The 12423-nt window shown below is 30.2% G+C and overlaps 1 protein-coding gene across 1 annotated transcript in view; it reads left to right on the forward strand.

Moving 5' to 3' along the window:
• Window positions 1–12423, forward strand: part of LOC143042441 (ATP-dependent (S)-NAD(P)H-hydrate dehydratase-like) — a 121229-nt gene that overhangs the window by 16670 nt on the left and 92136 nt on the right. Inside the window, exon 8 of the mRNA XM_076214725.1 lies at window positions 6209–6329. Coding sequence (XP_076070840.1) covers window positions 6209–6329 — 121 coding nt within the window. The remainder of the gene's footprint in view (window positions 1–6208; window positions 6330–12423) is intronic.

The following is a 12423-nucleotide window of genomic DNA, read 5'->3' on the forward strand; positions in this document are numbered from 1 at the left end:
GCTTTATTACCCCAACAGTATTCATTCTTTTCTTTTTCATTTTTTATACGACCGCAAAATTTGAAAAAATTTTCGTCGTATATTGCTATCACGTTGGCGTCGGCGTCGTCGTCGTCGTCGTCGTCGTTGTCGTCGTCGTCGTCGTCGTCGTCGTCGTCCGGCGTCCGAATACTTTTAGTTTTCGCACTCTAACTTTAGTAAAAGTGAATGGAAATCTATGAAATTTTAACACAAGGTTTATGACCACAAAAGGAAGGTTGGCATTGATTTTGGGAGTTTTGGTACAACATTTTAGGAATTAGGGGCCAAAAAGGGCCCAAATAAGCATTTTCTTGGTTTTCGCACTATAACTTTAGTTTAAGTTAATAGAAATCTATGAAATTTTGACACAAGGTTTATGACCACAAAAGAACAGTTGGGATTGATTTTGGGAGTTTTGGTCTCAACAGTTTAGGAATTAGGGGCCAAAAAGGGCCCAAATAAGCATTTTCTTGGTTTTCGCACTATAACTTTAGTTTAAGTTTATAGAAATCTATGAACTTTTGACACAAGGTTTATGACCACAAAAGAACGGTTGGGATTGATTTTGGGAGTTTAGGTTTCAACAGTTTAGGAATTAGGGGCCAAAAAAGGGCCCAAATAAGCATTATTCTTGGTTTTCGCACAATAACTTTAGTTTAAGTAAATAGAAATCAATGAAATTTAAACACAATGTTAATGACTACAAAAGGAAGGTTGGTATTGATTTTAGGAGTTAAGGTCCCAACAGTTTAGGAATTAGGGGCCAAAAAGGGACCCAAATAAGCATTTTTCTTGGTTTTCGCACCATAACGTTAGTATAAGTAAATAGAAATCTATGAAATTTAAACACAAGGTTTATGACCATAAAAGGAAGGTTGGTATTGATTTTGGGAGTTTTGGTCCCAACAGAATAAGGGGCCCAAAGGGTCCAAAATTAAACTTTGTTTGATTTCATCAAAATTGAATAATTGGGGTTCTTTGATATGCCGAATCTAACTGTCATGACTGTGTATGTAGATTCTTAACTTTTGGTCCCGTTTTCAAATTGGTCTACATTAACGTCCAAAGGGTCCAAAATTAAACTTAGTTTGATTTTGACAAAAAATGAATTAGTTAGGTTCTTTGATATGCTGAATCTAAAAATGTACTTAGATTCTTGATTATTGGCCCAGTTTTCAAGTTGGTCCAAATCGGGGTCCAAAATTAAACTTTGTTTGATTTCATCAAAAATTGAATAAATGGGGTTCTTTGATATACCAAATCTAACTGTGTATGTAGATTCTTCATTTTTGGTCCTGTTTTCAAATTGGTCTACACTAAAGTCCAAAGGGTCCAAAATTAAACTTAGTCTGATTTTAACAAAAATTGAAATCTTGGGGTTCTTTGATATGCTGAATCCAAAAATGTACTTAGATTTTTTATTATGGGCCCAGTTTTCAAGTTGGTCCAAATCAGGATCTAAAATTATTATATTAAGTATTGTGCAATAGCAAGTCTTTTCAATTGCACAGTATTGCGCAATGGCAAGAAATATCTAATTGCACAATATTGTGAAATAGCAAATTTTTTTTTAATTAGAGTTATCTTTCTTTGTCCAGAATAGTAAGCAAGAAATATCTAATTGCAAAATATTGTGCAATAGCAAGATTTGTTTTTAATTGGAGTTATCTTTCTTTGTCCAGAATCAACTTAAATCTTTGTTATATACAATATACAATGTATATTCACTTTTTACTACCAACTGATAAATTAAAATAATCTTTACCATTCAGTGATAACAAGCAGTTTTTTTACATCTTATTTCCTTATCTTATCTAAAATGTTTTTAGATAATGTATGTTGGACATTTGCCAGACATGACTATGATGTCATTTTCTATTTTTATTTGCCAATAACTTTATGTAAATAACTTCATTGGAAATTTACCAATATAAAATGTTGCTGATGAAGTTTTTTTTATTGTTTTATACAATAAACAATGTATATTCACTTTTACTACCAACCAATCTTTACCATTCAGTGATAACAAGCACTTTATTTTACATTTTAATATTTTATGATGTATTTAAAAGAGTAGTTATTGTTGCAAACTCCATTAGAAATTTGAATTAATATCAGTTTTGGAAAAAGGGAAACGGGGATGTGAAAAAAGGGGGGGGGGGGGGGTTAAATTTTTCTCATTTCAGATTTCATAAATAAAAAGAAAATTTCTTCAAACATTTTTTTGAGAGGATTAATATTCAACAGCATAGTGAATTGCTAAAAGGCAAAAACAAACTTTTAAGTTCATTAGACCACATTCATTCTGTGTCAGAAACCTATGCTGTGTCAACTATTTAATTTTAGATTTAAAAAGTTTGAAGAAGAAATCTTTAATTGTAAAATTTGTAAAATCTTGACATTTGTTTTCTGTAAAAAAAAAAACATGTAATGTCAAAAATTTGATCACAATCCAAATTCAGAGCTGTATCACGCTAGAATGTTTTGTCCATACTTGCCCCAACTGTTCAGGGTTCGACCTCTGCGGTCGTATAAAGCTGCGCCCTGCGGAGCACCTGGTTGTAATTTGCATGTGATCATTCTGATAAATTGATTATATAGTTTGCCTAATGTCCAGTGACACATATTTCATGTATATTCAGCAAAAAATAAAAACATTACCAGCTGATACAATAGGTAGGTTAAACTTTTAAAAAAAATGGATGAACCCTGATGAAGTGGAGGATGTGGATATGTTGTTAAGAGGCATAACTTTTGCATTACAACTTGCAAACACAGACCCTTCCAAGAGTTGTTACAAAGGTTTATTGAGTGACCCATTTTGTATTGGAAGTGACCTTTACCTTGTAAACATACAATAACTGTAACTCAATAAGAGAATTTGTAATTAATAATTTAGCAGGTGATATTGTATCCACTGTTGTTGTCATTCCAACCTTTAGCATGTTTCATTCAAAGAAATTTTAAACCAGGAACATCCCTTTAATGAAAACTATATGGTTGATTCCAAATTTCAAAAATCCTTTTAAGTTTTTATTGATGTTTGTACAAAATTAATAAAAAAAACATTTTTTTTTATAAAAATCTTCTTTTTTTCTGGAAATTTTATATTTTACAAAGATCAATAAGGTTGCTTTCATTGTGAACCTTCTGATCAGGAATTCTTTATTTGATTTTGTTTGTACCTAGTTTTTAATTGTCAGTTAACTAGATAACTTTTAAAATATGAAGATGTTATATGATTAAATGAGAAATTATTATGACATAGAAGTTAGCTCAAGTCTTTTCCCTTTACTGATTTGTTCTTTAAATATGTTCATTGCTGATCGATTTAGATTAAAGTGTAACATCTGCAAATGTGTAGAAATCTTTTTTTCTCCTGGTGGTCTTAGAAGAAAAGCTGCTGGTCCTCACTTTTTAATAATATTGCAAAAATTACCAAAGTGCTGTTAGTCCTTTGCAAAATTGCATGTTTCTCCATATAGAATTGAGGTTGAATTGAGAAAAAGGAAAAACATGAAATCCTACCTTCATACCCTCTTTTTCATAAGGGCTATTCCAGAAAAAAAATGTATGGAGGGGTTGGAAGGCAGTTTTTGTCAGCACCAGCCACCCAGACAATTGTAATTGATAATTATAGTGCACTATAGTGTGAAAAGTTGCTCTGATACCCATCACCCATGTATTATTAATACAATGTGCCTTCCAACCCCCCCATACATTTTTTTCTGGAATAGCCCTAAGGAGAAAAACCCAACACATAACTTTTTGTTTTTGGCGTATTAATAAATTATGAGATTGCAGTGCTTTCCAAAATGCACCTTTGAAGGTGATGATTAAAAATCAATCACAATTTTCTGGAAATATCTGTTTTTTAGGGTCATGACCTTAATGACAGGATTAATACATCTATAATCCTACAATCTCCCCTATTCATAATGAAGTGTCAGAAAATGGCCTCTAATTATTGATGATAATTGGTTAAATTCTGCCCAGTTGACTTAACTGGACACCAAAGAATCCCCAGAAATAACAAACTGGAAGCCATTTTCATTATTTACCCATAATTCAAAGGACCAACTATGATCACTGTTTGTTTAACAATGTCCATTTCTGTCACTTTATTTACATTTGTATTATAAATGACCTAATTAATGACCCCAGTGTATTGCCAGGGAATTAAAGGGAGGTAAGCTAGAAAATTGCAACATTTATCATGATTAAGATTCTTGATCCCTTCTTTAAGTCCATCATAAATCTTTGAAATGAACAGATATTTATCTTATGGTACAATTATTTTTCCTCACTTTCCTGAAATTTGCTAATTTCAATAACAACAATCTTGTCCTTTCCACTTTTAATTAATTTATATTGTTACAATTCCAAGAACACAATTGGCCGATCATCATTTTATTGTTTTAATTAATTTGTTGCAGACTTTTATTTTATTTTTATGGTTGTTTATTTGTTTCCAAATTAGCCAAGATTCCACCAAAGACATTTTGCTTTGATATGGAAGCCTTGTCTTGCATACATAATATGGTGTTCAATGGGAAGTTTATTCTAGAATTTTTAAGAGTAAAAAGTAAAATCACTAAAATACTGAACTACAAGGAATCTGCAAAACAGAAAGTCCCTAATGAAATGGCAAAATCAAAAGCTCAAACACATCAAATGAATGAACAACAACTGTCATATTCCTGAATTAGTAAAGGAATTCTCTAATGTAAAAAATGTTGGATTGAAACTGGTTTTATAGCTAGCTAAACCTCACACTTGTATGACAAATAGTACATTTTTAATGAGATAAGGGAAAGTTTTAATCAAAGAGAAAGTTTTTTGCTATGGTATATCTGCATAAGTCTGAATGAAGTACTGCATGTTTGTCAATTATATGCTTTAAAGTGTTTTGAAAAGTTGAACTGTTAGGAGTTCCGATAAACCATGCTAAAAACATAAGAAACAGAAATTCAAAGATGATAAGTGAAAAAATTTAACTTGAATTTCATTATTTAAAACTTTGTAAATAACACTTTTAACAATTTTGCCCAAAAATTTTATTTTAAAAATTACTTTTTAAGCTATAAACTAATCCCTTTTGCTTAAAGAACGCATTTTATTCCCAAGACATTGTTAGCTTTTAAAAAACAGCTCTGGAAAGGTGACTAAAATCAAAGACACCAAGTCTGCTATGACGGGTTAACAAGGTGATCTGAATGTCCCGTTCAGGTAACGATTTTTTATATAGATAGGAAAACAACGGTGATTAAATCTTCTCATGTTGTGTTTAAATACTTTGACAACTCTGTCAAAATGACCAAATATTGCCCTCAGTCCCGTAATTAGTGTTTTGGTTATTGTATCTGGTCGGCAGAGAAAGTGTTTTCCTGATGACGAGGTCTGATAGTATTGTTAGTAGACAGAGCGGTTATTTAATTTATCGTAGCCTCCCTGTGAGATGAGTGCTTTAATTCCTGTAAGACAATATATAATGATCAAAGACATTTAACACATAATTAAAAACTTTCAATTATATTGAATTGCCTCTGAAAATTACATTTTCACCTTCATAACCACTTTAAACTCTTGGTTGAAGTTTTAGAATTATATATATTTTACTACTAATATTTATTTTTAAATTGCCAAGTTGTTCTAATAATGAATTACATAATTCCAATACACAGACATAAGAGTTCAGCTAATTTAATTAGTTAAGAAAGTTCATTCAGAAGGTCAAATCATGAGTTTCTTACAGAAATGTTTTTCTTTTTATATCATATCTATCTTGTACTAATTGATTTTTTGGTGTTGTAGTTATTAAAGATGATATGAACTTTGACCTTAGATAAGCTAAATTTAGCTTTGTCTGCTATCCTGATATCAAAACAAATTTTTAGTTGTCAAGTATTTTTTAGTCTTTTTGCTGTGTGACATCTGTTTTAAAAAATGACAGCAACACTTTATAAATTTTATGCTTCTAAAGTACTTTTCTGGATTTAACTTCATCAGGAATGATCAGAAAAGAAACAGTTGGAGAGCTATGTGAACAAGTAAAACTTCAAAACAACAGCCAAATCTGCAACTTTGCCTGAGGGAGTTGAAACCTTAGTTTCTTAATATTTTTCAATCTGACAATTTTAGAAATGGCTTGCAAATATATGTTGATGTTTTTGAAAATGTTTTTCAGATGGGAGAGAAGCCTAAACCAGAAGAACCAGTACTTGCTGTAAAAGTTCTGTCCAGAGCTCTGGGCAATGTTACCATTGTAAAGAAAGGTCCAAATGACATCATATCTGATGGCGAAAATGGTAGGTTAAAGGTCAAATCTTTATGTGGTGGACAAAAAGCTATAAAGAAGTCATATTTTAATAGGAAAATGACAGTAAAAAGGTCTGATGTTACTATAGTCCACAATTTAGAAGTATCCAATGAATTATGATTTATATTTGGATTCTAGTTAAAAAAAAAAAGATAAATGTCAGTTGATAATAAGTGTTATACAGAAGGCTTCCCCATTTCCATTCTCAATTTTAGCTTAAAATATATGTTCACAGTAATGACAATCAGCTGGATGAAAAAGAAAAAAAAACATGTAAATTACAAAATTACCTATATACCTGTAATACAAGAGGTTGATAAAACATAAAACTAAATGAAAAAATGCAAAAAAAAAGTTTTGAAAGCTCCAAAATAGGAAAGGTTTATAAGGTGCAGAAATGATTCACTAATTTTCACCTGTAAGTATGAGCATGTGAGTAATTATACCTACCTATAACTGTGGTGTCAGTAATACGATAGTATAATTATCTCCCTTTGCTCACAGATCGTGTGACTGTGTTAATTATCATTTGAACCTGTAATTAGTGAAATCGTTAGAATCAGATGATAAATATTTGAGTCGTTTTAACTTCCTGTGGTGCATATTTTATCTTGTCCTGTTTTTGTGTCATAATTTTAATTATTTAATTGTTGTATTCTTTAAATTTGAATGTAGGTTTAATAAGAAATACTTTTTTGGAATTTACTAGTACAAATGTATATGATTAGACATTATCATTTAAAAAAAAAAATTCTTATATATTCTTATATCTCTATTGAGATAGGGTTACTTTATTTTATTTTATATACTTTGTATATAACTTTCAAAGATTTCAAAAGTGAGCAAAATAAAAGAATATAAGATTTTTTGTGTTTGAATAAATTTTCAGACCTTTTAATCAAAGCTTTATTCTGACTGTAAGTTGTAAAGTTCCCATTGGGATTTTGTTATCAAAGTAGTAAATTGATTTTTGTCTAAATGAAGAAATCATACAGGTTTGCAAACATGAACAATCTCAATGCTTTTATTCTGTAAATTCTCACTTATAAAGCTTAAGCACAAGAATAATTTGAATAAGTAAGACAACAATCCAACAACTAAAAAAGAACAGAAAAAACAGCTGAAGTTCAGTACATAGTCTTCAAAAATGACAAAATGTTTTCCCTATGTCAAGCTCTAAATTGATCAGAGCCTTGACCAGTTTCTTTCTAAGAGAATAAGAAACTTTGAACGAAGATCAAATTCTTATTTTAGACTTACTATCCATTTGGTTTTATGTAAATATAATAAAAAAAAAGGTTCAATATGGATCTTTTTATTTTGCATAATAATGTAGTAGCACTAAATTTTCTTGAATGTTTACTCTAAAGATCATATTTATTCTTATATATATTATTTATATCTGTTCCCATCAAAGAGAATATCCTATGATTAAGCCCCACCCATGTCGTTGGTTTTCTTATCAGAAATTAACATGATCTTGTTCATTAATTTTATGAGTCAATGATTATTTTTACAGCCTGTTTATTTCTTTTTCCATAAAACAATACACAAGACACTTGACCTTTTGATGATAAAAACATAAATATTTCACCTGCAAAATCCTTTAGTCATAAAAATCAGTCTTATAGCTGACTTTACGATAACCAATACATAAACATTTCACCTGAAAGAACATATTAGCTTGTTAAGTGACAATATTGACCATTATGTACAAGAAACAGATTTTCTGTGTATTGTTTTTAGTCAGGATGTCTTCATTGTTGTTGTGAAATAGATTAGTAGTTGTCTATTTCTGATGTAGGTTTCCACAAATTATCACAGAGCTGTTTCTTTGGTATCTAAAATAAGGTGCATAGTTTGTTGATAATTTGATTTGACATTAAACAGATGGTAATTAGTCAGAAAGTATTTATATTTGAAATTCAGTGGATCTCAAATACATGTACTCATTTAATGTCACATTTCAAAAAGGGTGGGAACTGTCAGTAAAAAACTTAAAATGTGCAAAACAATAGTAATATCTGTTGTAAAGATTGGCCCAGTAACCTCCTCTCCAACATAAGCATATCGGTTTTTTTGTCCACAAAGGACAGCTAACCATTTAAAAAAGTATTGAGAAAAATCTATCTAAAACATAACAATTAAAGTCATATGAAACCTTGATTTGAAAAAACCTGATGCATATGTTTTTTATAACCAAATGGATAGTTTTCATTATAAAAGTTATTTATCATATGTTTAGTAGTAAATACAGTAGTTTTGCATATTTGATAAATAGCCTGCTGTTTAATCAATATCGCACAACTGTGATGCGCACCCTGTATCGCATACCCTTTATCACACCCCTACCCTTTATCGCTTACCCTTTATCACACCCCCTCCTTTGGTATTTGACGTCACGAACGTCAAGTTTTCATATTTTTTGGCACACTAAATGCAACTATAAAAAATACAAAACACACAAATAAATACAATAATAAACAAAATATTTTTAAAACAACAGCACGCAAATTGTAAGGTAACCCAGGTGCTTTGGATAAGTAATGGAGCAGTTCTTTTAAGGCCTTTGAAACAAGACAAAAGTAGAACTGAAGGTAACCAGTGCTATGGATCAGAAAACAGTTCATATAATATAATACTCTTCTGTTGAAATATATGATAAAGCATATAATACATGGCAAAATCTGTATCATATGCCGTATCACCCTCTTACTTGACCAAATACCTGAATGTCCTACCATAGATAAGGTAACATGAAAGTAATAGAAAAGAAAGGATGTGGGGAATCCATCCATGTCAGACACAAAATCAGAATGTGCACAATCACTGAACAGCAAAAAAACACAAAAAGCAAGGGAAGAGCATCTATTGTTTTTTTTTGTAAGTGCATGAAGTATTCATCTTCTACAATTTATATAGACTTTTCTTTCTTCTGAAATGCCTTTGTATATCAAGAAGAAATACCACATTAAAAGTAAATTTGTTGGCTGCTTGAACAACCACTCAGGTTTCCAGGGAGTTATTAATATTCAGGGTTACACATCTGTTTTAAAGCATGTGTTTTTCTACTTCCCTCCCAAGATAAAACTATTACTTACATAAAGGTGTTCTGCTTCATTACAAAATGGCAAAGATTCCTATGAAAAAATGTTTTGCAATCTGTTTTTGTCTAAAATTGATTCATATGATATTGTCATTAAGAATGATGGGCCAGAATTACTTACAATATGTTCCATGGAAAAAAGGCTGAAATATTTTTTTTTTTTTTTGCATTTTTCATTGTTTTAACAGTTGTTTTGAAAAAGATGGATGATTTGCTGATTTTTAAATTTTATCACCTCCTTACAAAAATAAAGTTTCTGACACTAGAATTGTAATCTGATTTTGTATTAAATGTTCCATGTAAGCCACCCACAAGAATACTTCAGAAATTATGTAATGAAATATAGAATGAACAGTTTAGCTGGTTCACAATAATAAATCAGGGTTTTGCTCATTGTTGAAGGACCTAATGGTGAACAACAGGTGCTTGCATCAACATCATTTGCCAAAAAAGTGGATATGTGTTGCATTTGCAATCTTTCTTTTATTTTATAAAGGAAAATAAATTCATCAATTATTTTAAACTATATTAGTATTAAAGTAAAAATTAACAGCATTCAGACATCGGAATCATATTATATAATTATTCATGTTGAATTTTTAAACCTTCAAAGTAGTTTATCTCTCCGAGTAAAATGTGAGGTGCCATCAAACCTATTTCAGTTGAATTTTCGAAAATATTTCAACTGCCTTTTTGCATTTGAACAAATAAATGGTAAAAAAATAATATCAACATTCAATTGAATCAAATTAAGTTGATTAGCTAAAACAAATGTTCAGGTTGCTTAGCACTTTATATTGTGTCAACAAACAATATTTGATAATATTTGTAATTTGTCAGATTTTACAGAAAAATCTTTAGTTTCAATTAAAACATGCAGCTGTGTATGGGAATTATCTGACTATTGCAATATTTCTAGTAAGATTTCTTTTCTAGAATGACTAGTAGAAATATTCATAGATATAATTTATTGATATTGCAAAGAAATTTAGTAGAAATATTGCATTCACTATATAATTTTGGATATAAATGCAATTTTCTGTTTGAAGTGAAAACTATGTGACAGATGCAAGAAAAATTATTCAGTTCCTAATAAACTTTATACTCATTTGCATAAAAAAAATGAAAAATTGCAATTCTTGACCAAATCTGCATAAAAATAATTTAGTGTTGGTCAGAGTCTGGCCATGTTGATATAGCACTTTTAACAAGTTTTCTGTCAACAATATATTAGATATGTTAGAATTGGCAAGAAAATTGGCAGAAGTCAGATGAAATTTGTCACATTCACTACAGCGTTTAATTAAAGGGAGAACCACTGAGTGACAGAAAGACTGATTTTGATTCAGATTTCATGAACTACCATTAATATTCAGATTATGCTTGTAGTTGGCAAGATTTGAATCTTTATTTCTCCTAAATCATTTTATAATCCTTTCATGTTTAGGCATTTCATTTGTCGTAATTATTTCACGTTTTCTGAGAATTTGGTTAAACACTATAGTAAAATTGTCATGATATTGAAAACAATTAAGTTTTATAAATGGAACTTCTTTTAAACATAATCAATTTATAGCAGAAAGCGATGTTTTTGGAATAACTTCATTTTGATCAATTTATTTGTTTCCTAAGCAGGAAAATGTTTTGATTATATTCTATAATTAAGTTATGTTTGCGATGATGCCAGATTTCTGATCAGTATAATATTAATGCAAGTCAAAACAACTGCATTTTTAACCTCCAAAAGAAATTGTTATTTTAATGGAAACCAATTAAAATGCAACAAGTTTTAAATGATGTTTAAGTGCAAGAACAGAACAGCAATATTCTTTTTTTTTAACAGAAATAGAACTTCCATAATTTATTTTGTTAATAAAAGTTTTTTCGGAGCATCTAGTATACTTTGTCCATCCTTCTGTCGTTGGTCCTCAATAAATGGTTGGAAGATGATATTTTGAGAATCCCTTTCTAAATTGGAATGGAACATTTAGAGGTGAAAGATATAAGTCAGGGGAAGAGACCTATTGATTTGGAGTCACAAGGTCCAACCAGCATGCTCATTGTCATACATGTACTACAAAAAGAAAAGTCCTAGAAGAAAGGTTTTCTGGGGGAAATTGAGTATGTATCCCATGCTTGATAAGAATTAAACTTCTTATACTGATGGACAGTTTAAGGAGGCTTTTGATTTTGAGGTCAATATGTCGAAGGTCAAGGTTATACTGCTACCATAGATTGAAACATCTTGAAAAATACTTAATTCGATATTAATCTTTCCTTATTTTAATGAAACTTCTACAGATGGACTATACAGGAAATTGAAAGACGCCTATAGCTTGAGTCAATGTGGCGAGGTCACTATCATTAAATATGAAAAAGTTGTGAAAAAAAAGTTTCCTTATGATAACTTGAGTTTCCAATTTTTATTCGAATAAAACTTATATAGAATGAATAAAGTATTGGAAATAGAATATTAATATAAGGAAGTACAAATTGTTTAATTATTTTTTTCCTGAATTTGATTTTCACTGAATATTAATGGTTCAGTCTAATGCAGTAGAAGAGATTCCTTCAAAAAGGGGGGACACAACTTAGATTTTTGCACAGCCTTTACTAATTAGAATAGAAAAACAAAATTACCAAACAATCAGTCATTTTAAAGGTCTTCATTTCTCATTAATCATATTTTTCAACTTGAATTATGAAAAACGACAAAAAATCTTTTCTAATTTTTACAGATTGATACTCGACCCTAGAAATAGCATCACTTAATCATTAGATTAAGAACCGTTTTACGAAAAGCTCAATATTTCTAATACTTCTCACCCAATTCATCATCTCTTTTTCTACGAAAAAGTAATTGGTGAAAGATTGACCTCCGGAACTGGGGAGATCAGAAGACTTGCCAGCATCGGCTATCTGATACAAAGTCAAATTAAAGGAAACGAATACGCCATTATCTTGAAGGGTTATCGGC

This window comes from Mytilus galloprovincialis, chromosome 8 (assembly GCF_965363235.1).
Source record: "Mytilus galloprovincialis chromosome 8, xbMytGall1.hap1.1, whole genome shotgun sequence".
Classification (NCBI taxonomy): Eukaryota; Metazoa; Mollusca; class Bivalvia; order Mytilida; family Mytilidae; genus Mytilus; species Mytilus galloprovincialis.